Source organism: Electrona antarctica, assembly GCF_951216825.1.
Source record: "Electrona antarctica genome assembly, chromosome: 19".
NCBI lineage: Eukaryota > Metazoa > Chordata > Actinopteri > Myctophiformes > Myctophidae > Electrona > Electrona antarctica.
This window is the reverse complement of record NC_136800.1, coordinates 37130647-37156946: the sequence shown is the minus strand read 5'-3', so window position 1 is coordinate 37156946 and position 26300 is coordinate 37130647. Positions and strand designations below refer to the sequence as shown.

Below are 26300 nucleotides of genomic sequence, written 5' to 3'. Positions count from 1 at the left end.
GAAAATTGATAAGCGATAAGCGATAGAAAAGCGATAAGCGATAGAAAAGCGATAGAATTGAGAGCTTCTCCAGCCCGGGGGCCCTCAGCAAGGTAAATCCGGCTCTGAAGTAGCATGTGCTTAAGACACTCAAACAAGTGGTGTTCATGTCAACAAAATAAGCAGAATGACACTTTAATGTTTTGCCATGCTGTTGCCTCAGTAACCAAGGCTAGCATCTAGCTAGCTTAGTGGTTAGCATCTTGGTTTGCATCAAACTTAACACTGTAACATTGTAGTGATGTTTATGAAGAAGTTTGATGCTTGAATATTGTCTTGGTGTTTTAATCGTACTTTAGTGACTAAAGTACGATTAAAACACCAAGACAATATTCCCAGGTTGTTTTTGATCAAGTATCTGGACTCAAATGAGCAAATGAACAAGCAAATGAAGTATGTTATGACATGGTTAGCATTAGCAACAGGCTTGGGGCCTAGTGTGGTTTCACAACATTAAACTTGACTGAATTCTCTTTGCTTCAGGATCACAGTATCGACTCCAATAAGAGTTCAGCTCTTACTGTATGTATTATGGAAATAATCAACAACAAATGAAAATTCTGTGTCTTTTTTCATACCACTTAGTTGTTCACAACTTGTTCTCAGCCACCAGGCATCAATTCACCTGGAAGGAAGTGCAGTTTACAGAACAGGAAGCCGTTTCCGAATATATAGTGTAGGCCAGGGGTAGGCAACATTAGGCACGGGTGCCAACATTGGCACAGGGGAGGGTTATCACTGGCACACTGGCATACAGTAAGTGTGAGACAGAGAAGGTTTATTATTATTTGTAATTAAATATTCCATAAAAAGGTTTAATCAGTTCAAATAAGTCCACTCACATATACATACCGTATTACTTCCTGCACATAATTGTACATTCATTCAAAATCATGACATCATGAGGAGGAATTCTGGGACATAGGTGCACTGCTCTGAGTTTAATAATCCATAAGATACACAAGGTTGATGTGTATCTTATGGACAATCAAAATCAGTTGGTAATATTTAGATGTGGTGTCATAATTATATATGATTGGCACAATCACAAAAATGAAAACAGAGCACTTCAAAAGGTTGCAGACCCCTGGTGTAGGCTACAATTGTTCTCTGGTGAGAACAACAAGCAATTCAATTCAATTCAATTCAAAGGGATGCCAAAGCAGAAAGCACAATACAACAATACAGCAATACAATCAAAACAAAAAATATGTACATTTGAAAGTCAGAATCTTCAATAGATCAATTTCTATTTCTATTAATTTCCTAACAAGCAACAACACCTCTAAATCCTAATGATCTCCTAAGTAGGCGTGGTTTGCTTCTCCTCCGACAGATCGTTTATTATCACAGCCTACTGCTGCACAAAGTTTTAGCATTGTGACATAGTCAATCAAACTCGTCTTTATATAGAAAAGCATGTATCTTTTTTTCACAGTTGTTGTGAATGACCGGATTGTGAATGTGAACATATAGGAGAAATAAAATGGCAAATGTCATGATTCCCAAATCAGCCCCCATCAACCAAGATTATGGACATTTAAATTATTAAACATTGGAACACACATTTTATTTCACTTTTAATGTCCATTCGTTTATGATGGTTTTCGACGACTTACTATAGTATGTCGTTTTTCATGATTTTCGACAATAAAAACAAATTGATGAAAATCAATTTGTATGTAACATGTCAGCACACTTGTTTGCATGCGTGCTTACGTGCATACAGACAGAAAGATACCAATTATACTGTATGTGCACGTGTGTGTGTGTGTGTGCGTGCGTGCGTGCGTGCGTGCGTGCGTGCGTGCGTGCGTGCGTGCGTGCGTGCGCGTGCGTGTGCGCACTCACACACAAAGATATAAAATAACAGAGACATTTTAATTGCCAAAGCTGTGTCTGAATATTAAGTACACAGTGACACATACCCTGTGCAAACGGAATTCAGCATTTTTTTAAGGCTCAGTGCATAATTACTGCAGGTTCTAATTAGCCATTAATCATCCATTAAAATGTCTGGCTAGCAGAAACTCCTGGTTAATAATGAACAGGATTGTGAGTAGGAGAGAAAGTTCTATTCAAATCCCACACTAGCTCATTATCATAAGAGAGGACAAACTGTGTTGTTCATCAAAACACCTTAGAATTATCAGCACAGTCATTAGCATTAACAGAATAACAGACTGAACTCTCGCTGCAATGTCAAAATATAATAGTACTGTGATAGAAATACTGCACAACTGTAGATGATGGTTTTCGACAACATACTATAGTATGTCGTTTTTCATGGTTTACAAAAAATGATGAAAATCATAAAAGAATGATGAGAATTTGACAATATTTGCCTCTGAAATGTAGTGGATTATAAGTATAAAGTATTGGAAGTATCAAGTAGAGCAAAAATATCTCCGAATTGTACTTACTTGAGTACATGTACTTGGTTATACTTCCCACCACTGTCCACTGCCCAGTCCACGCGGCCACACACGCTCTCTTTACAACCCACTGAACCCGGGAAGCTAACAGGCCCTGGCAGCCGTCTGAATGGGAGGGAGGTGCATGCAGCCTAGATCTCCTGGTTAGACGCTCTCAGTGATAGCGTTGTAAACACTGCTGATTCATTGGCAACTTGGAGCAGCGAATGGATTCATTGATGCCCGGCGGGGTCACCGTGAAAGGACATCTACTTCTACTCTGGAACAGGTGAGGGGGCCTCAAAGACCCACAGGTGATCCCGATGAAAGAAACAACAGGATGGTTTGAGCACTTTGTTGTATGCCGTGTCGCATGCAGGCAAGAACTAGTGAAGCAACTTCAAAATCTGTCAATTTGTTCAACTGACACTTTCCCCTATGTTCAAACTAAGGTAATGTTTGGCATGTTCACTGACTGTATCATCTTAAATTACATTACTCTGTGTGTGTGTGTGTGTGTGTGTGTGTGTGTGTGTGTGTGTGTGTGTGTGTGCGTGCGTGCGTGCGTGCGTGCGTGCGTGCGTGCGTGCGTGTGTCCACATTGATGCACACTAGCAGGTTGTGGATGTGCATTGCATGGGAGTTTATGTGTGGTCTGCCTGGGTTGGAATACACATTTGTTATGCATCATTATGTTAAATATGAGCCACGCTCTAATAAGATCAATTTACTCGTGCCATGTAATAAAACTGGCAGCAGGGAGATTTATTGTCATACAATCATGATTGTGTACTTTTCAATTTTAAAGGCAATTTTTTTTTTTAAATCACTAAGATTAGTTATAATCCAATAGGCTACATGTAAAATCTCGCTCCCTCATTTCTCCAGCTTTCTTCCACATTTAGAGAGAGACAGAGACAGAGTTAGGGAGAGACAGACAGACAGACAGAGGACAGAAGGGGAGAAAGCCGGCAAGGGAGAGAGGGATGAGAGAATGAAGAAGAAGAAGAAGAAGAAGAAGAAGAAGAAGAAAACAGTTAAAACGGGGTGAGGGAGAAACAGAATGAGAGGCAATAGTACAGAAGCAGAAACAAGGTAACAGAGAGATTTGAAGATCAGAAAGCGAGGACTTGTCAAAAGAATGAGAACCTAATCCAGATACCAGAACAGACACATTACAAGTTTCAGCAGCTGACTGGATAAGAGAAATGAGACATTTGACCTGGGCTGTCACTTCAGAAGTGCTGAATGGTAAGTTGCCTCAAAAAGAGACACAGGAAAACAATGGAGCGAGAGTGAAGAATAAGAGTTAGAGATGTGAGAGCATGAGACAGATTACCCATTGCCTTTTATCTCTCCATGCACAAGTATTTTATATTTGAGACCGTTTTACTGCATGGTAAGTCCAGCTGGGCTTGGGTTTGTAGAGGTTTGTATTGACTTTGACAGCAGCAGGGAGTGTGCATCCTCTATCCTTGTATTTGCTTGCAATGCAATGCGAGGCTGCAGAGAAGCATGCAGCTGCAGTTGCAGATCCCTCTACCGCTGCTACGACTTGTGCACTTTTCGTTGAGCCAGCCAAAGATCAACCACTTAAACCCTGTATATACTTTGTTGACACGATGAGTCCCACAGTTGTCCATACTGTACTCTTTCCTTTTTTCCCCTGCCCTCTACACCAATCATCTTTGTCCAACATCGTGACCTTATAGATATATTTTCGCAGAATGTTTTCCTTAGAATATAGATTTATTTATTTATTTTGTATTATATATTTTCTACATAATTATGTGTATACGTGTGGACCGGGCCTTAAGACTGGTCTTCTATTTGTGGTGCTTTTATTTGTCACATTTTAAGATAGAATTTGTCTCAGTCTCCTCTTCACCTTCGATCTGATCCAGTGTCCTCCTCTTTTGGTTGTCATGGCCTCTTGTGTCGTCTTGTGACCACAGCGTGTCCCTCTGGAGCTAGTCTTGCGTAGCCAGCCCAGAGATAGACAATCAGGCTGATAAGTCTGATAGGCGGTGATAGGCGGAGATATCTGATCGTCTGGGCTATGCGAGACTACTCTGTGGCTGCACTTTAACCCAGTCTGTATGATGAGGATGTGTGCACATTTCTGACGACAAAGACATTCTTTGTCACTTTGAATACATGGTTTTCACGGTCAAAGAGCAACATAATGTGTGCATGTTTGGGTTCCACTAGGTCTTATAATATTCCAGATAGACATCTCAGTGCTCTTACTGAATATGGTCATCCATTCATTCACATACAGAGCATAAAAGGCCTGGAGGCCTGAGCTCGGCGGAGTATAAAGTCTGTGTGTGTGTTTTTTTTAATAGATCTCATCCAACAGCAATGTTATACCCTGGAGACGTTTGATGGTTAGACTTAGAGAGGAAACTATAAAAGTGTGTCTAGGGTACTGTTAGTACTATACTGTATATGAGTGTATCTGGCTATTACAGAAGAGCAGTAAAGCCATTCCACCTACTGCGACTGTGGCTCAGGAGGTAGAGCAGGTTGTCCAATGATCCCTGGGTCGGCGGTTCGAATCCCGGCTCCTCCTGTCCACATGTCGAAGTGTCCTTGGGCAAGACACTGAACCCTACATTGCCTCCAATTGGTGTGTGAATGTGGGAAGTGAGGACACTGGCGTCGACTGTTCGCCGCTTCACCTCCCAATGTATGAATGAATGAACCATTGTAAAGTGCTTTGAGCACTTGGAAAAGCGCTATAAAAATGCAATTCATTATTACTGTACCACCCCCATGTATCTACAATGTAGACAAATGCATGGTGTGAGGTACATAACATAAAATGAATGGATATATTGGATAGAGGGCAAGGGCTGCCCAAAAATGTTGAGAAGCACTGATCTACAGTTGAGACCAGGAGGCAGCCTTGCGGCAGACCTTTATAAGTTTAATACTCGGGTAGGTATCAGATAATTATGTGGTGTTCTAATGGGAGACTCACCATAGCTGTTGTCACATAGTGAGCTTGTAGATCTTCTTTTTTGTAGCCTACTAATAAAGCAATCAACAGTATAGTGGTTGATGATATCAGGATGCAGGGGCGGGACTTGACTACTGCAGGAATCACTGAAGCTGTGATGATTGACAGATTGAGAGACAAAGTGGAAGATAATAACAACTCAAATGCGTGACGATGCATGCATACGTCCATTTCATAATTCATGCATATACACACAGGCTGGTCGGGGAAGAAGAGTGACTGACAGCTCTGTGGGTGTCAGAAAAAAATCAAGTCAAGTCATAGCACATTTAAAAACAACAGGAGTTGACCCAAATGTAATGTAATGCTTGTAATGTAGTAGTAGTTTAATCTGAATTGTATGTGAATTGCCATACATACTTTTGTTGTATTGTGTTGCATTGTAGCTATAATGTTCTCTTTCTGTGGGAATCTACGAGAGAATTATGCACTGCACTGACATTTTGAGCAATTAAGACATGCCCAAAGGGTATCCTGGGTGAAAGTGGTTAATGCAATATGACAGCTGCCTATCCTCTTCATTTAATAGAGAAAAACACACTTCATTTAAAAGAGATACACAGTATATTTTGTTTTGCTGTGTTATAAAGCAAGTAGATTATAATTTTGAAGCAATTCTGTTTAGCTGTATCATACATCCATTGCTGACATAGATCCACTGAACTGCTTTGAATTATGTTTCGGTCTTATGAAAAATATGTTGAAAATGATATTTGTCGAGCTGAGCACCATGCCAAGAAAAACATGTTTTTGTTGAAGCATAAATTAGGGTCCCTACAGTTTCAGATAAGACATCCATATAGAGCCAGAACCACCAGGTCCAATGCTGATCCCGATTTTCCTAGTCCTAGACAACTGACTTGACCACTATCAACAAACAAAGTGAAAAAAATATATAAAATAGATTAAACTTAAATATCGGTATGTGAACATTTAGTATATTAAATACACAAAATAATTTTACTAACAGTGATTTGTAACTGTGAGTGAACACATGTAATGGTACATTTGGTTAGGTTTGTACACTCACAAGAGTTACAGTAAATGAACACTGATGCTTTTACTGTGTAGGACAGTCAAAGTATGTAGTGATTTTAGTTTTGTTGTGTTTTGTTTTTAACTTGAAGGACTTGCTGCCAAGGATAAAGCATAAAGTATTTCTGGCTCAGGAATGAATATGAGGTCAACCCTATTGCCTGATGGGAAAATCTCTCCTAATGTTGTTCCTGTTCTTTTTCAGGATGAGAAAAAATGTCTTTTATGTAATCATTTTATCTTTAGTTACACCACTGGACTGGATGACTTTGAAACTCAGAAAAACACGATAGGAACACAGACACGCACGCACGCACGCACGCACGCACGCACACACGCACTTTGCAGGATTCAGATTCAAAAGTAGCAGAATAAGTTGCAGATCTACAAGCTTGTAAATGCTTTTGATGCTTTTGTGTGACACTGTAGTATTTACGAAAAAACACGAAATGTTAGATTATGGAGATATGAGGTTTCTGCATACAGTAGGCTACTGTATAATTGGTGTAATGGATAGGTTCTCTAAAACCTTGCCGTGGCCTTTTAAAGGCCAGGCACAGAAAATAATCAACAAAAAGTGGGGGAATTAAGTCTTGCAAGACTCATTGGAAAATGTACTCAAATGATGATTTAATGAAACGACAACAAGTCATATACCTCAATACCTAATAATGACATTCAGTCATAGAACATTTGAACATTGAGTTTTTTGCTGAGCTTTCTTGCTTGTTTCACTCAATTAACGAACTGAGATTGCTGGCTGTGAGTAGAACTTCATATAGTAATCACACATTAGGAGATTGTTGTGGTTTCCATTTTAACTGCATTTCCACTCATTGCAATAGTGGTGGTTCTGCATGAACTCCTGACACTTTAAATGAGGAAGCAGGACATGTGCTCGGCAGCCAGCCTCGGCTGTCAAACTGTCTGCCAGGCACTTCCATACACAGTAGTCGTCTGTAGGTAATGTCATTGCAGCAATTCTAAAAAAATGTAGATCAAAATAGCAGATGTAGATCTGCTATCTGAAAAGTGAGTGTAGTATTGTCAGTATCGTGTCAGTATCATGTTCATCATTGTCAGTATCTTGTCAGTATCATGGTCGGTGTCATGTCAGTATTATAGTCAGTATCATGTCAGTATTATTATATTAAGTATCATGTCAGCATTGTAGATACAGTATAATACCTGTGACATGTTTTGTACTGTGTGCATTGCAACTGTGGCAACAGTAATTTCCCTCTGGGATCAAAGACCACTGAGTGAAGGCTCAAGTCATTTGTTTGCAGCGACTGAAATGAGAATGCCTCCAGTATCAAATTATTTCACTGAACGAAATTCTTGTTCATTGGCAGGGATACACAGTCACTGAGTGAGAGACCGCTTGCTTCGTTCAGAGAACCAGATCATTAATTGTTACCCTCACTGAACGAGATCATCAGTCATTTCGTTCACTGGAGGAGAACATCAGTTGTTTCGTTGACTAAAGGAGATCATCGGTCATTCAGTCGCAGAAATACACAGTCGCTGAGTGAGGGACCACCACCGTCGTTCAGGGAACAAGATCATCAGTCGTTCCATTAACTGACTGATTCAGTCATCATGAATCATTGAATCTGCAGGGATACACATAGTCAGTCACTGAGGAGTGATACCCGGTACACAAACAGAGCCCGCCCCCATATATCGTGAACATAACATCCAATCACACGTTGAGGGGCCTCAATAAAGTGCACCTCCAAAATGGCATTCGCTAACCATAGTGGCCACTGCAAATGCTGAAGGTTGAACTTTAGCATTTAGGTATACGGTATGTCATAGAAACGCTATTTTCTCCCGCAGCTTCCTTGGGTCTTGAAGGCTGCAACCCACGACTTAGACAGCCCTGGGTAGCCCACCCGAGATATGTGCTCTGGTCTTCTTTCTTTCTTTTTTTCTTTCTTTCTTTCTTTCTTTCTTTCAAACTGATAATTTGTGAAAGAAATAACTATGGGAGTGACCATGGCCAGTTTTGAGTTGAAAAATTAGAGTCTGACCAATTATGAGTACATCCGACACAGATGAGTACCATTCATTTTCCATCAAGTCCACTCTACTAATCTGCATTTAAGAACTGCAACGACCAACAACCAAAATATGGTTGTGGTTAATATACTGTACTGTATGCATGCTTTGTGTCTGCTCTCCATTTGTGACACAGTGGAAAGTTAAGAGGAACTTAGAAAACCCCCACTGTCTGATTCAGTGATTAAGATTATTCATTCTGGGGAAGTAGTAATTCTTCAAATACACTGAGCGCCGGAAGCCATTACTCAGTTGCTCCAAGATACCCAGTTCTATTCCTGACAATGTAATGTACTTTTTATGCAAAATGTCTAATTCCGAGAATATTCACAGTATCACTTAAATGCAGTGCAGTAATTTGAAATGGCCTTAATGAGACGTACCATAAGGTCCTGTGTAAAAAAAAAAGGAAAAAATAAATAAAACATAAAGTTTGGCTTGCCTTAAGAGAGGCAGGGAGAGGTAAGCCCTTATATAGACTAATATAGACCTCTCCCCCCCCCCCCTCTCTCTCTCTCTCTCTCTCCTCTCAACTCTCTCTCTCCCCTCTCAACTCTCTCTCTCTCTCTCTCTCTCTCTCTTCCCATCCCTCGGCGTGTTTCTCCCTTTCTCTCTCTATCACTCTGTCTCTGTTATTATAACACTAGGCCCAAACATTTTACAGGAGTGAGTCACAGACTAGGTTTGCCTCTGGGGTACTACATTAGCAGCCTATTTCTGGACACTCGTCAGATTCCAATATAGCAGCCCCTTATTCACTTCTCATTAGCACTCAAACTCTGTGTGCGTGCGTGCGTGCGTGCGTGTGCGTGCGCGTGCGTGTATGCGTGTGTTTCCCCTCTGTCCGTGTGTGCATGCGTGTGTTTGCCTCTGTCCGTGTGTGCATGTGTGTACACATACACTCGCTCATAAACTTGCCAGAAGTGGCTGGTTGCAGTGAGTTCGTCTAAAGCCATTTTATGCAACCCAGCATTTCCATGAAGCTTCAATGCCGCTGGTAATATCTAAATCATATTTTGTATTACCGTGACTATATCCTTAATTATCCTCCAGTGTGAGCTTGTAACAGAGTGCTCCTTCCCCTGTTCCTGAGACCTGCTGAGCAAAAGGGCAGACTTGAGAAAAGATGTACTGTACTGTGTGCTGTAATTATTTTCCATAAATCGGATCCTGAGTAGAGAAGAAACATTCCCCAAAGGGAGGACTCTGCATACAGGTCATCATTCTGCAGTGTTAGCACAGAAGGTCCTCAGTCAAGTCTCAATTTCAAATATCAAGGTTCAAGGTGCAAGGTAGTTATTGTTACATCTTGTGTACTGTGACAAGGACCTGAGGACTGTATTGGAAGATTGGACGTCTGTCCTCAGCATAAGACTCAAAAGGTCACTATTCTTCTCGAATCAGTCCTACTCTACAGCTCGGAGGCGTTGACCCGAGCTCCCGACCAAGGCAGAGAAGTCACAATAGTTGCATAACTGCATGTTGCACATCGACCATCATCATGACGCATGCTAAGAGTAACAGACAAGATCAAGGATTGTTGTCTGAAGCTTGCTGGCCACCGTGTGTCCAACACTGTGAGCTTTCCGCCTGCCCGGCTATACTGTGGGAGCCCCAGCGGGCCTCGAGGGGGAGAAGAAGGCCCACCTACAGTATGTAGAGAACAGCTCAAGATGGACACTGTCCTCAGAACCGCAGAGGAGCTGCACTCCTGTGGGTATGGACAGCTGGAGGAAGAGGTCTAATATGTTGCCCTGATGTGAAGAGTGTTGATTTAACTAATTTAACCAGGAATACACATTGACCAGGGCCATTGACATAAAAGACATGGGAAACATGCAAGGGCTTAGTATGACTTGAGAATATGGCTTTCCATCATGGAAAATGGAGGCTCACCATAGCCTAAGCTAAAAGAATATGCTTTCAGCCAAGGAAATATATTGCTAGTCGTCACAAATATATTTTGTAAACTGTTTTCCGAAAGGGAAAAGGAGAACATAGTATGTTATTCTGCTTCCTTTTTCCTGATAATGAACTTAAAAGGATCCCTGACTAATACGATATTTTATTTCTTTCATAAATAGAGAATCTTTCACTCAATAGGGAGTGCTCCCGTCGCAAGTTGATGATCATAATGCCCATGTGTGGTGTTTTTATTTTATTTTTTTAGTAATAGAGGGCAAGTATAATGTTTTAAGACATATTTGTCGTATTAGCCAGGGGTCATTTTAAGCTGTTGCATAGCGCTGTAGCGATGCTGGTCTGTGCTGTCCACGTAATACAAATATGGACATACTGTACATTTCGCATTAAATCAAGATCATGTTTGCAAAGAGGAAATGGGACATAGTGTACATGTACAGTATAGACTACTGTAAGAGAGGGTTTCCATCAACAACATGGCATTCTGGATCATTAATCAACATAGGGAGAGGTGACTGTGTGCAATGTAGCAAGGGCTATTCACAAATGACTTTGCCGTGTCGTGTAGTGCTACACCCAAAGCCACTCAGCCAACACCCGTGCCGTGTGTGTGTGTTTTTTTTGTGTGTGTGTGTGTGTGTGTGTGTGTGCGTGCGTGCGTGCGTGCGTGCGTGCGTGCGTGCGTGCGTGCGTGCGTGCGTGCGTGCGTGTGTGCGTGCGTGCAATGCTGTAATGCATGTCTGCTTTTTTTTATCTAGGTGTTTTCCTTGGACGGCTCAGACACACCTGAATGCAGGGGCGGGCTTACCCCATCAATCTTTGTAAACATGCCCTGAAGCATAGCATAAAATACATCATGTTCATAAGTGGTTAAGCATTATGCAATTTTGGAAGAACATGTCCCTTCTCTTGACATTTCTGCTACTGGTGTCATTGTGAAGACATTTCCTGACAGGCTGATTACTTCACCATACAACAAATAGTGTAAATAGGCTAATAGCCAATCTACAAGCGCACAATGTATCACAATGCGATGCATATGCAATTTGTACTTTTAAAAAAAAAAGATATTTAAACATTTGAAACGTTTTAAGATTTTTGGGATATCTCAGAACTTTGGGACGTTTTTGGACAATTTTGACGTGCCCAAAACAAGGACGCCCGTTTGAAAGCGGTTAAACAAAATGTTTATACATGGTATTTATTGATTGAATGACCCCTTCTGCTCATACTACTGACCTGCTCCAACCATGCACGTGCGCGCGCACACACACACACACACACACACACACACACACACACACACACACCACACAATACAATGTACGCAAGCACCCACACATTTAATTTCCTTGGTTCAAAAAGTGAGCTTACTTCAGGTCAAAGACCCGCTCTTCCACTTTAAAGAAAATCCGCTTTTGCTTCACTGGACTGAAAGCAATTGATTTCAACCTTGCAGGCACAGTTTAACGTGTGTGTGTGTGTGTGTGTGTGTGTGTGTGTGTGTGTGTGTGTGTGTGTGTGTGTGTGTGTGTGTGTGTGTGTGTGTGTGTGTGTGTGTGTGTGTGTGTGTGTGTGTGTGTGTGTGTGTGTGTGTGTGTGTGTGTGTGTGTGGGTGGGTGGGGGGGGGGTCACTATTTTCAGTTCCAGACAGTGAGATTTGTGGAGCGTTAGTTTCAGTTATCATGACAAACAGAATCTGTGACTTAAGCCTAAGGTAAGATTGGGCAAAAGATTTCTCGGTGCATTTCTTTATTACATACAAATCTTCTAATGTAAAATAATATTTGTATATTTTCAACTAGAAAAAAGTATTGACGTGAAGTTGCCTGACACTCTTTTTCCCACCAAGGCTGTTCATTCTTAGGGTGTTGCATGAACATTAAATACCCCTGTGTTTATATCTGCATGGACTGAGAAAAATAAAACACAGTCTTGTCTACTATCTTTACTATTCGCATGTAATTATGTATTTGTATTCTGTTACTCTGTGCATGTTTTTGTAATATCTCACTCTCTGACATCACTCGGCTTGTGTGTGTGTGTGTGTGTGTGTGTGTGTGTGTGTGTGTGTGTGTGTGTGTGTGTGTGTGTGTGTGTGTGTGTGTGTGTGTGTGTGTGTGTGTGTGTGTGTGTGTGTGTGTGTGTGTGTGTGTTAGAAGTAACCACAAGAATGCAGAGCAAGCGCGCGTCACACCGGCACACACAAGCACAGAGGGCCCATTCTTACACACAGTGGGCAGGGTGCAGTGACGCTGCTTCCCACAGACTGACTGACACAGAGAGAGAGAGACAGAGAGAGAGAGAGAGAGAGAGAGAGAGAGAGAGAGAGAGAGAGAGAGAGGGGCCGAAAAGGAAAGAGAGTTGAGGCAGAAAACAGAAAGAGAGAGAGAGAGAGAGGCAAGAATAGGAGAAAGGAGAAGACAGAGATAGAGAGGAGGAACAGAAAGCGAGGACTTGTCAAAATTCTGAGGGTGGAGGGGTTGAAGAACAGAATCCATGATGCCAGAACAGACACATTACAAGTTTCAGCAGCTGACTGCGGATGAGAGGAAGGGGGAGACTGGATAAGAGCCTGTCACTTCAGAAGGGCTGAAGGGTAAGGTGCCTATACGCGCAAACATCTGTTGAGTCCCAGCATCTTGAGGCACTTTGAAAGTGTCTGGTCCTTTGATATAGCTGTTGATTGTTGTAGGTTGAAACAAGGCCACAACACAGTTCTGTGGACTTGTGAAGGAAATGGCTCTTTTGGAAACTCTTTTCTGTTGGGTAATTTTAATAGGAAGTTGCAGCTAATGGTGATAAGATAAGAGGCTCCCGGTGATAGGAAGGCACTGAGCACCACTGGTATGTGAATTTGTCCATTTTTTCAATTTCTGAAAGTTTCCATTTTGTACAACTTTTCCCAGATAATTTTAGACAGACTGTAGATACAGTTGAATTATTTTGTCAAAACCCTAAGCATGTTAAAAAGAAGTTTGTCAACTATGGTATATGAAGTGACTTTCTGATGTCACACTTGATAGACCATTTCTACAGTTCCTCTTTCAATGCAACATCGATGACGGTTTGTTGAAAAGGATTGCAAATGGATCTGAGAGGCTGTCATCATCTTAGTCGATACTCTCTCACTATTTAGCCATGTTTGTATTGATGCGTAATGGGATGAAAAAACACTGTAATCAACGCTGTCAATAAGTCCAGGGGAAGGAGAGTTTTGCATGAACTTGGTTAAAAATGAGTTAACAATATATTCTTATCATGGACATAGTAGTTAGAGAAAGTGAATGACTGCTGAACAAAAACTGTTCAAATAAACAATTTCTGATTGAAAGAAATATACAGTATGATAATGCAATTGGCAAAATAATTGATGCCAAACCTGACACATTACCTACGTTCAACCTGGCGTCCCTATTGTTGGCCATGTCATTATAGCAAAAGTATAAAACAAAAATAGTGGATGTTGTGAATTTTCAGATTGGCTCTTTTGGCTAATGAGAGGGAATGTGCGTGCGTGCGTGCGTGCGTGCGTGGTTGGGGGGGGTGTAAGCCCTAATTGTGCGCTGCTTGGGGCGAGTCATTAAAGATTCCTGCCATGCCTTCTGTCATCACTCTGTCTTTAGGTCGCACATGTTCCTTTAAATAGCCGCCGGAGCTAACTGAGCCCAATCACAACTTTCCTCGGCCCCCATCCTGGCTTTGTGTGGCTTTGTGTGGCCCTGCAATGGCCTTTTCCTGTTTATGAATTGGCCTGAGCAAACACAATGTCATGAGAAAGTACCCATTCATATAGCCTTTGTTTTGGAATGACAGTATTCTTTTACAGAACAGCAGGGAGCCCGCTATAATTTGGATTCAACACGATGGCAGCGAGAGGGAGACCTATACAGTACAGTCTGAGGTTATGACAGGATTCATCAAAGGGCCATCAGTGTTAACTGCTATGGCGTTTCAGGGAAATGTTATAATGATGTTCTGCATGTCCGTGAGGAACATTTCATTTGAACCAGTATATGGCTTGAGTGACAGTATGACAGTATGGGGGAAACATACAAAACCTGGGAGGTCCACATAAAACTGCACTCGCTTTGCCTCTTCAACTTGACGCCATCATTTCTCTTTTAGCGTGACACATTTATTCTAACGTGGCCGTGCAGGATTTTAGTTGTGTATACTTCTCCTTTATGTACCTCTCATTTGTCACAAAACTGCTTTGAACACACATAAACAAACGTAGAGGGCCGGCACCTTCAGTTAGTGCCGCATAGCCACAAATAAACAGAGCCTTGCTGAAAGAGGACTTGACAAGCAGTACTGATGATGATGATCGAATGCAGCGCGATCGTGAGCCAGAAATACTTCAACAACACTGCCTAAAGAGTGGCCAGAGAGCTGGGGCATTTTGCTGTTATGTTCAGATTAAGCTCAGATCAAGAGGTCACTCATACAAGTATGTGCCGTGAAATGTTGGTGTGACATGCTCCAGACTGTGTTAAAAGCAAGATACGATTATATATCTTATTATATCAGATTTTGTATTTATATATGCACATTATTATGATCAAATTATATAGATCAGAATAATGCATTCTACTGTATAACTGCGGCCCGTGGTTGCTATCGGTAAAGAGTAAAGACCTAATATAGTAAATGGTTAACGGTGCATTTATAAAGCAAAAGCACCTTTATCCAAATGCTTAATCCATCCATCTTCAACCGCTTATCCGTAGTCGGGTCGCGGAGGCAACAGCTCCACCAGAGTGTTCCAGACTTCCCTCTCCAGAGCAACATTAGTGACTTCCTCCTGGGGGATCCCGAGACTTTCCAAGGCCAGTGAGTCGATGTGTTTCCAACTTCCAACTGCGCCTTGGTCTGCCCCGGGTTCTCCTCCCAGTGGGACGTGCCTCAAGGACCTGTGTGCATTATACCTTCACCCACTCACACACACACACACATCGACAGGTCGACAGAGGAAACCATATAAGGTATCAACCTGTATTAGGAAGCAATTAGGGCTTCAGTGTTTTGCTCAAGGACACTTGAGCCGGGGATCAAACTGCATGGGAACCTTCCATTTCCCAAGCGGCCGCTCTTCACTGTCTGAAGTGAAGAGCGGCCACTTATTGCAGGTTACCACATTACAAGAGATACAGTATGAATTACCTTTGAATCCCCTTAAAGGTATATTCAGTGATTTGACTTAATTCAAATATCACTTATTTTTTCTTTTTTTCTGGATAATCCTCCCTACTATAGAGTGTGCTGACCATATAAGGAGTTCCTCCCTGTCCCCAGTGAGCCCCTGGGGTCAAAAAACCCTAGTTTCAGTTTTGGTGGCGGGTGGCAAAACCTTCATCCAATCAGGATGAGAGGGGCCTTCCTCCAATCATGATCGAGTGGGGGCGGGACTTGGTGCACATGCTGTTGGCCTGTTGCACTTCCCCCCACTGTAGAGCATGCATGTGCACATTTTGTTACGGGCGGACTGGGTGGTTTTCCAAATCACCCAAATCACTGAATGCTCCTTTAAGACATACATTTTGTTCTTGTGGATTATGGCCCCAAAACTTTAGGAATCCATGGTAATAGAATGTTTTGATAGGGCATAACTTTAAGATCCCTAGAGGGCAAAAATATGCTGCACGGAAATATAACAATTACATGGAACTGACGTCAATGATTAACCCCTTAAACCCCATTGTCCATGGTCCGACATGGGTCTATGTGTGGCCCAAACCTTTTTCCCTCTACTTCAAAGTCTCAAAGTGTGCCAGTCTACAAGCTCACAACACATTGCACGTGATATTGTACAACTGCAATTTCCGCTCTGGTTAATAATACATCTTTGTGAGATTCCTACTCATTGTGTGGGTTTGTGCATGATGCACTTGGCAAATAAACATGGCATTAAGTACAGTCATTGTTGTTTCTGGACAGGCAGAGACTGTTGAAACCATTTTGTTTCTGATTCCACCACATCACTTCTTAAGCTCTCAGTGTACGTACGTAGGTCATACCTATTTATGACACAATGAAGCTGTATGCTGCAACTCTTATTCTCAGCAATTGACTCCTATTTGTCAGTGACACTGCAGCGGCACTTGTTTACTGTGCTCTAATTCTAAGAGCAGGCCCTTTGCTATGATTATGGCTACAGTGGTGAGCCATGGTTATCTGCTATCGGGTATGCTTGACCAAGTGTTATCAAGCACACTGAAGAACCCACAATTCCACGAGAAATAAACAGCCTCGATTCCACACGGTTACACAGTAAAATACATATTTAACACTCAGTATTTTGCTGTCTACCAACCATGTACTGTATCTTCAGTATGCATGCATAAAGAGAATGGCAGTTCACTTGCTATGTGTGTTAAGCCAATACGATTGCTTGGCTAAACTTGCAATTTGTTGTTGTAGGCCTACAGGCAATAACAAATCTCTCTCTCTCTCTCTCTTTCTCTCTCTCTCTCTCTCTCTCTCTCTCTTTCTCGCTCTCTCTCTCTCTCTCTCTTTCTCTTTCTCTTTCTCTCTGTCTCTCTCTCTTTCTCGCTCTCTCTCTCTCTTTCTCGCTCTCTCTCTGTCTCGCTCTCTCTCTAGTAAGCTTTGCAGTGCCATGTGGCCCATAGGGCAGTAGCCTATCTCTTGTTACTGTAGTGTGAGGCAGCGTGACGTACAAGTACATCCCCTGGACATGACGCTAGTATGTCGTCGTCGTCCCCCCCCCCCCCCCACCGGTTGGATCGAGGTGCCAAGCAGAGAGGCATTGGGTACCATTTATATAGTCTAGGCCCTTATTTATCAACGCGGTGTACACACAAAATTGGGTGTACACGCGGTGTACACCCGGTGTACACGCAGTGTACACCAGGTGTACACGCGGTGTACACGCAGTGTACACCAGGTGTACACGCGGTGTACACCCAATTTTGGGTGTACACCGCGTTGATAAATAAGGGCCTATGATTGAACCCCAACCACCTCCCAATCTCAAGGCGGGACACTAACAACACTGAGCTGCTTGTTTCTCTAATTCCTAATGCCTATTTGTCATTGGTGCGTCTCAACTGTAATTCAACAATGAACTCTGAATAGAAATGAACACAACACCATCACTTCGAATCAGTATAGAGGCTGTTGTGAGTGAAATAGGAAGCGTTATCTCAAGACGACATGGCAGACTAAGTTCTCACAGCTCAGTTTCCTGTTGGGTAAATGAGCAGGAAGGAAATCCGAAGGCTGACCGTAAACCAATTTCACACATGAGCCCCACTGAGCTCTATTGCTCTATTCATACAGGTGCACGGTGCGCCTATAAGACGCAGTCAAATATGAGATGGAAATCTGACTAACGTTTCTCACTGTGAATCCGGAACACAGAGGCTGTGTTCGGAGGCCATAATGCAAAAGGAGAGCTTTGGTGAGAGACCTTCCTGTGAAGGTTTTTGTGCTGGTGAATTAACACTACAGTATAAATCATCATACCTTCACCTACTGTATGAAGGTCGAGGTGCAGCCTTTAACTACATGAATCCCTATTCTGGGGCGAACATTCGGTGAAAATAGCAATTTTATAAGCTTATATAAGCTTGTGGGCTGTAGATGGAGAAAAGTAGGGGGCCTAGTATAGACTCCTGGGGTACTCCGGTCAATAAGTATTATGTAGGGTTTTAAATGAAAACATGACTTTCACATTTTCAAAAAAACTAAATAATAATAATCAACAGTAACAGATTACGTAATGTTACAGTATATAACAAATTAATTACAAAAAATAATATACTTTCTGAATTTCCCCCCACCCTCTAAAGTTTAGAGTCTAAACAGTCAACAAACAGTCACTAATGACTAATGTAATAACCTTTTCTCTTTAGACTTGTATTCAATTCAATTTAGACTAGAGGATGCTGCAGCTTCTGCATTGTTTGTGTTTCATCACGGCATTGACATTTAGTCTGCCAAAATAACATTTTAATACCAATAACATTACTGTGTGTGGAGCGTTCGTCTCTATTCCACTTAGCCCTCTTCCGTTTAATCCATTTGAGGTAATTTTGTCAAAGTAACACAAAAGCAATTTAAAATGTTGGCACAGAAAGTAATCTAGTGAAAACAACTTAATCATTGAGTACTATAGACGAATAACAGTTTAGGTCAACACTAATATCCATAATGTATAAATGATGGATAAGGGGTCAGGACAACGAGGCCTTTCGTGGGGGGGTCAGATTAAAATTTGGACTTGAACCATAGTACCCTAGCATCCCTCACAGTCACAACACATTGCATTGTGATGCATTGTGAGCTTGAAGGTCAGCTTGGAGGTAAATTTTAAACTGGCAAGAGAAACACTGAACATAGGGAGGCTTAAATAGACACAGACTAACTAGACACAGGTGAAACAAAACTACAAACAACATGATTGGCTGAGACTGAACTGGACACAGGTGAAATACAATTGCAATTACAGACTGGTGAGACAAGACAGGTAGCAAACATTCGATCAGAAAGGAAAAACTAGGAACAAAACTACACAATAAAAGTACACAGTTCATGACACTTTCTGGCCTTGACAGTCCATACTGTGCATACAAACAGAAAAGTCCTATCTGATTGCATTAAACGGCACATACACTTTATGTATGCGCATATAGCCTCTATTAGTGTAAGTGGTTAAAACCGTTTGTGATGGTACTTTTATTAGCAGGATAAATAACCTGAGATGTTTCAAACCATTATCTGTGTATATTCAGATCCAAACCAGTTCTTCTCTCATCTCGTCTCCCTCTATTTCTATATCCTCTCTCTTTCTATGTCATTCACTTCTTAGTGAGACTCTTAGTGAAGATCTGTAGTGACCAAGGGGCCAGTGAGGCTATTCAACGTTGAAGCTCTGGGCCCTAGTGGTAGGAGGAGGGACTACAGGCGGACCCGTGGATTAATGACCGGGAAACCCCGTGCAGCTGGGCTTTAACATTGAGTGCTCGGTTGCACTTCCGCATTTGACCACCAAAATTTGGTGGAGGTGAAAGCAGTGGTGGAAAAAGTACTCACATGTTTTACTTAAGTAAAAGTATCAATACTGCAATATAGAATTCATTTGTTACAAGTAAAAGTCTGGAATTCAAAGGGCAGACATGTATAGTGCTGAAGTGATTAATGTATGTTTTCTAATAATAATCTAAGTTTGGAAGTTAACTAAGTTTTCATATAATAGTAGTAGTGGAGTAAAAAGTACAATATTTGTCTCTGAGATATAGTGGAGTAGAAAGTAAAGTCCGGAGGCTTAGTGAAAGGATAGTGCAATTGCAGATAAAAGCGTAATTTTTTGCATGATGGTTCGTTAGGGTCAGTTATTTAATTTTAGCCTAGGAGCCCTTGTCAAATATCTATTTTAAATATCAAATTGCAAGATTATTATTATCAATGAAATATGTGAAAATCCGCCTAGTATTTTTCAGACTATATATTATAGTGATAAAGTTGACTTATTTTGACATTATTAAAGTCACAGAACATGAAATATCATCAATAACACCTTTATTGCAATGAAGAATACAAATGAACTAGAACTCGACCGGCCATCGGACGGTCTCGCGCCACACCATCCAGGTGGCCAGTTGTCCGGGTGGCCACTTGTGCAGGGTGCCCACTTGTTCAGTCAGACTACATTTTGGGTGCGATACTGAACCATACTGTAGCGTACTGTACTGTACCATACTGTACCGTACTGTACAATACTGCACTGCACTGTACTGTACCATACTGCACTGTACTGTACCAGACTGTACCGCACTGTACTGTACTGTACTGTGCCGTGCCGTGCCGTGCCGTGCCGTACCGTACCATACCGTACTTTACTGTACCGTACCATACTGTACTGCAATGTACCATACTGTATGTTACTGTACCATACTGTATGTTACTGTACCATACTGTATGTTACTGTACCATACTGTATGTTACTGTACCATACTGTATGTTACTGTACCGTACTGTACCATACCGTGCTGCTGTGTGCGCGTGTGTGTGTGTGTGTGTGAAGTGAAAAAGGGAGGGGTCGGTGAATGTGGAAATTGGGTTATAATTTGCGTCACAGCAAAATGTTGCACAATAACAGTATGGCACACAAAAGCAATATTTGTACAATACATATGACAGGTGAGCGGAGGCAATGTAGTGCAGATGGATTCCTGTGGCATGTAGAATTCTGTTGTGCTTCTTCTTTTGTATATGTCCTTAGACCTTCAGCTCTATTGCAGCAAGCCAGTCCAGTGTGTCATTGTCTAGGTCAATTAAGACTTGATCACCATTTGTTGGCCGGTATGTGGGGCAGCTGGTCAGCACGTATTCCACAGTCTGTATATGGATCCCCACATTTGCAGTGGGCACTTTCTGTGAGACCTCACTTCTGCATGGATGCACCAAAGCGTCCCACACCCGTCCTCAGGCGGTTGAGGGTTGTCCACTCCCTGCGGGGGAGGTGCTGGCCAGGAACATCTGTGAGATCCTCGATGTAGTAGTGAAGCCTGGAAGGATCTGCTGCCTTCACTGGTCCCTCCATCTTGCCTTCACCCAGGAAGCCTTGGAGGTGTCGGCTGGTGTTGTACCGAGCAGTTCCTGGGCCTGTGTGGCAAAGGGCCGCCGGGACTTGAGACGCGTACGCTGTGGTGTCTCCGTGACGACCTTGTGGAGGAGGTGAGATTTGCTCAACTGTGCCTTCCGAGTGAGGGCCAGTGTGGCTGCTTCTCGCCTGACCTCTGCTGGGGCGATTCCAGCAAGGACTGGCAGTTGGTTGGTTGGCGTGGCTCGTAGGCATCCAGAGACCTGCATGTCCAGCTTTTGGACATGGGGGCTACGGCTCCAGGCTGAGGCACAGTATTCAGCGGCAGGGAAAACTAGGGCCTCGGTGGAGATGCGCAATGTCTTTGTGGTGACTCCCCACGTGGTGCCAGCTAGATGCCGTATCAGTGCGGCACGGGTGGTGGTCTTTCCCTTAACACTGTCCAGGTGTTGTTTAAAGGACAGTGTTCTGTCGAGCTTCACTCCAAGGTATGTCGGTGAGGACTGGGACTGTAGCCGGGCACCGTCGACCATGATGTTGATTTGGCGAGTTGCTTCCCTTTTGTAGAGGTGGAACATTGTTGCTACAGTCTTCTCAACACTGAGCTTGAGGCGGCAGTCCTTCAGGTATGAAGAAAGGGTGTTCATGTCCTCCGAGAGGCCTTCCCCTATACTGCTTCCCAGGATGGCTTGCTGAGCAGAATTGCCAGGTTTCGTAGGAGAAGCCGGACGGATAAACATATTGGTTTGCTCCCCCTTTCCATTATAGTACAAGGATATGCATCATAGTGTGAAACATGTTATAGAGCTTTCTGCCTAGCTGTCACAATTGCATTTGCAAAGTGGGGAACAGTCCAAATTTGCATTACTGCATTTTCAGGTACTACACTACAGTCACCTTTACAGGTGCATCTGATCAGCTCTCTGCAAGCTCTGGGAACCTCTGGAATGGTCAGCCAAACTGGCACCCATGACTCTTCTTCCTTAACCCACCCATAGTTCTGTGGAGAAGGAATCACTTGGTGCAGTTGGTGGCTTCGTGTGCTGGTGGCCCAGATGCCCGCTTGGTAGACTGCAATAGCCTAGGGGAACCCAAATCTCGAGCCCTGCCTATGTTTCACGCATATTCCGGTTGTGACACAACATATGCCTTAATAGCCGGGGAGCCAATCACCCAAAATGTGTTTTTTTTTTCTATTCTATTTGGTCAGAGCAGACCTCTCATTCTGTGTTCCTTAATGACCAAGTGAATAGAAAAAACACAAATAAAAAGTATGTCATGACATCACAGGTTAATCTCTATTACCGCTCCCCGGCTATTAATGGAAATGGTAAGAAGTCAGCTTGGCGGACCTGGCAAGCCTATGATGCTGCGACAGAAACATTCGTCAATCTGGCAAAGCATCCCTTCCAGCAACTAGATGTTGACTGCCAGCACTTCCGGGAGCTTGAAAGACTGACAGTAATTTTGTACGACCAATTCAGTCCTTTGAACTCCATCAACGAAAAAAGAAAATAACTCTTCTGTGAACAAAATCGAACGATAGAGAAATTACCTCCCACCCATGGTGCACTCACATGTGAAATGGGCAGTTTACCAAGCGGGCATCTGGGCCACCAGCACACAAAGCCATCAAATGATTCCTTCTCCACAAAACTATGGGTGGGCCAAGGAAGAAGGGTCATGGGTGCTAGTTTGACTAACCATTCCAAAGGTTTCCAGAGCTTGCAGAGAGCTGATCAGATGCACCTGTAAAGGTGATGTATACCTGCAAATGCAGCAATGCAAATTTGGACTGTTCCCCACTTTGCAAATGCAATTGTGACAGCTAGGCAGAATGCGCACAGCTCTATAACATGTTTCGCACTATGATGCATATTCATTTGTATCCTTCATTGCAATAAAGGTGTTATTGATGATATTTCATGTTCTGTGACTTTAATAATGTCAAAATAAGTCAACTTTATCACATTTGGAAGTAATCTGATCATTTTATGATGTATATAGTCTAAAAAATACTAGGCGGATTTTCACATATTTCATTGATATTGATAGTCTTGCAATTTGATATTTAAAATAGATATTTGACAAGGGCTCCTAGGCTAAAATCCTTTAGCATGACGTAAAGAAGCCTCATACAAAATGTGGCGCTTTTATCCGCAAGTGCACTATTCTCCTAAAAAAGTGCACTAAGCCTCTGGACTTTAAAGTACAGACATTTGGAAATACAAGTATAAAGTACCTAAAAATGTACTTAAGTACAGTATACAGTACTTAAGTAAATGCTTAGTTACTTTGCCCCACTGGGCGAAAGCCACGGTGGTGGTGGTGGAGGAGGGCAGGGAGGTTATCTGTAATAGACCCCTGCAATAGAGTTCACTCTGCTAACCTCTCCTCTTCATTTTCTTGTCCACAGGAATCTCCCTGCTCCATGCATCACCTCTCAACACGCTGAACGATGGATGAAGCAGAAATAAAGGAGAGGTGAGGGGGAGGTGGTACAAGTTAAAGGAGACTGCGGAGGACCCAGAACAAAGAGGGAGGAGGTCAAATACAAGTTGCCAAAAAGAAACAAAGGGTGAAGAGCGGGCAGTCTGGGCACCTGAGGTCTTCCACCGCTTTCATGAACATTTCAGGATTTCCAGGATAATATCATATTGAGTTCGAAATGCATCTTCTCATAAACAATGAAGTGTTTGGTCTCTCAGGCTTGTATAAACAAAGATTCCGTCTCTCCATAGCCCGCAGGCAGGGTACTTGAGGTTAGACGAGGTTGGATAAAGGCCAGCTCTGTGGTTTCCGGCATGCATCTGATCAAACACAAACATGTCAACAGAATCTTGTACAGTACGCGCCAGCAGCAACTCACCTTCATCAGATAACTCTGTGTTGGCAGTGTATTATAACTGTGCTCTGTCCCTATTGAGCTACAGCTCATGTAGGAAACGCACCAGAGGAGAGTTGTGAGTCACAGGCACTGATGTCTGACCTGAATAATCTTTTGGTTTTGGGTGATTGTTGCAAACAGCTGTTCTGACTGGATGGGAAATATTTTGATGACTATGACCTCTTGTAACCAATCAGTCATTTCTGATGTGGAAAACTTGCCCTTCAGACAACCTATAAGCTCTCTTCAGAAGTTGGATTTAAAAAAAGAAAATCTTCAGCCTGAACCAAGAAAGGGAGCTTTGCCAAGTTAATTAGCCCTGTCTTATTTCTTAATTAATTTGGCAGAGATTCAAGATATCAGAAGTGGCTCAATATCTCCAGTCGTCGTTTTTTACTGCGTTTATAAACTTCATGACCCAATAAAAGGGAATTACGAAAACTTTTACAGTCCCAGCCAGCCTCAATAAAACAAGGAGTTCTAACGAATCCTCTTCTTGCACAATAAATAATCATGGATGAGAAGAAAGACAGCGTCTTCCTGCACTTCTTCAGCCAGCTGTGGAGCTTCGTCACGGACAAACACGGCCAGGGGGTGTACAACTCGGTGTGCCTGGTGGTGCTCTTGGCCCTGCCCTTGCTGGTCCTCGTCACGTCCCTGGTGGTGTGCTGCCACTGCTGCTGCTGCCGCCGCCACAACAGCTGCGGCTGCTGCAGTGACGCCACCTACTCCACATCACAGTCAGAGACCAAGAAGAAGAAGAAGAAAAAGGACGGGAACGCCGAGGACTTGTGGATCTCTGTCAAAGCGGGACCGATGACACCAGACAGGGTCGGCATGGCCATGGTGTAGCAGTGCATGGTTCTGAAACTTTTTGTGAATGTCCCATTTGCCTGCGGAACCATATCTGAAAATATTGTGTGCCAGGGACCACCATACAAGATTTGTGGTGTTAAAATGTTTCCAAAAAATATTACAACTTTTCGCCACGTTTTTTCAAGAATGTTAAAAATCGATCTACAAGCTCGCAACATGTCGCGATGCGTCACACTGTCGAGTTTGTGGAATTGCGTGCTACATTAGCCTAACTAATTTAGCTGGGGACCTAGGATCGATTGGTCTTCTTGTGTGGTACTGTCGGAGGAAAATGGGATTAGCCTATCCCCATTTGGAACCTCACCCTCTGCTGTTAGCTCCGAGAAGAGGTTCCGTATGATTTTATACGTATCCATGCAGAGGGCGACATGGGGCGAGCCCTCCAAAAGCAGTATAGAGAAAACCCTTTTCACAGTATCGTATCCAAAAAGGAAAGGCATTTCTGAAGAGCTATAGATGATAAACCGGAAAGTACATTTTTTTAGAGCACGTTGAAACAACCGCTTACAAAGCTTATGAAGTCAGCCAGTACCATATGGTTTCCCAATGCAATCATACGGAAGCAGTACTGCACATGTGGATGAGGTTGACTGGCCACAGGCCATTTAAATAAGCTACAGTATTTAAACCTGATGTAAGCTGTTGTTTCATCCCACTCTAAACAAATTACTTTCCGGTCCCAAGTTTATCATCTGCAGCTCTTCAGAAATACCTTTACTTTTTGGATATCATATGATACTGCGAAAGGGGTTTTCTCACCCCATTTCGCCCTATGAATGGATAACTCTATACACTGACACCACGGCGCCTCAAACTGTGACTCCGCCCACCACCGGGGGAAGTTGTGATTTGCGCTCGTTCACTGCAATGCAATTTGCGGCATTTTCAAAACAATATTGAGCAGAGTAGCGATTATCAAACGTATTTGCAATGCCATGCGTTGAAAGATCTGTTGCCCGTGGACAAGGCACGCTACCTCCGCAAGTTAGATAGCATCGGCATAGATGTTTGTCCGTATGTGATTAAGGATTGGACGAAGTTGCATTGGCAGCCATAGAAAATTCTTACCCCAGGCTAAAACCGGATGTGACGTTTTTGGGCGTTCCTGTCTAGCGTGGTGTCAGTGTATACGGAACCTCTTCTCGAAGCTAACAGCGGAGGGTGAGGTTCCAAATGGGATTACCCTATGGCTGTTTTAGAACTCTGGGCAAGCTAAAGCAAACTTCTCAGGCAAACTTCTCAGGCCTGGTATTAGGAAAAAAATGCAGATATTGTACAGAGAGGACTAGTTTTGAATTTATATGATGCAATTTGCTAAGATTGATAATATTCGTAATGTTTTATGATGTTTTTTAGTGCATGGTACATAAGAGAAGCAAAATGGTCCAATATGCTTGAGGAAATAGTGATTTTATTCTGTGTATGCGTGCGTGTGTGTGTGCGTGCGTACGTGCATGCGTGCGTACGTGC

At 42.7% G+C, this 26300-nt stretch overlaps 1 protein-coding gene across 2 annotated transcripts; it reads left to right on the top strand.

The window, feature by feature from the left end:
• Positions 1-12909: 12909 nt before the first annotated feature.
• On the top strand, positions 12910-25579 carry kiaa0040 (KIAA0040 ortholog). Of its 2 annotated transcripts, none has more exons than XM_079529747.1 (2): positions 12910-13099; positions 23484-25579. In XM_079529747.1, the coding sequence occupies exon 2, from the start codon at positions 24468-24470 to the stop codon at positions 24804-24806; it is 339 nt and encodes a 112-aa protein (XP_079385873.1). In that variant the 5' UTR covers positions 12910-13099; positions 23484-24467; the 3' UTR covers positions 24807-25579. The 2 variants fall into 2 exon arrangements, with proteins under 2 accessions (XP_079385873.1, XP_079385874.1); XM_079529748.1 differs by having other exon boundaries at positions 12910-13104.
• The last annotated feature ends 721 nt before the right edge of the window (positions 25580-26300 follow it).

Bases quoted from the DNA above. Each gene is read 5' to 3' on its own strand.
- kiaa0040 (XM_079529747.1), top strand. From the start codon at position 24,468: ATGGATGAGAAGAAAGACAGCGTCTTCCTGCACTTCTTCAGCCAGCTG.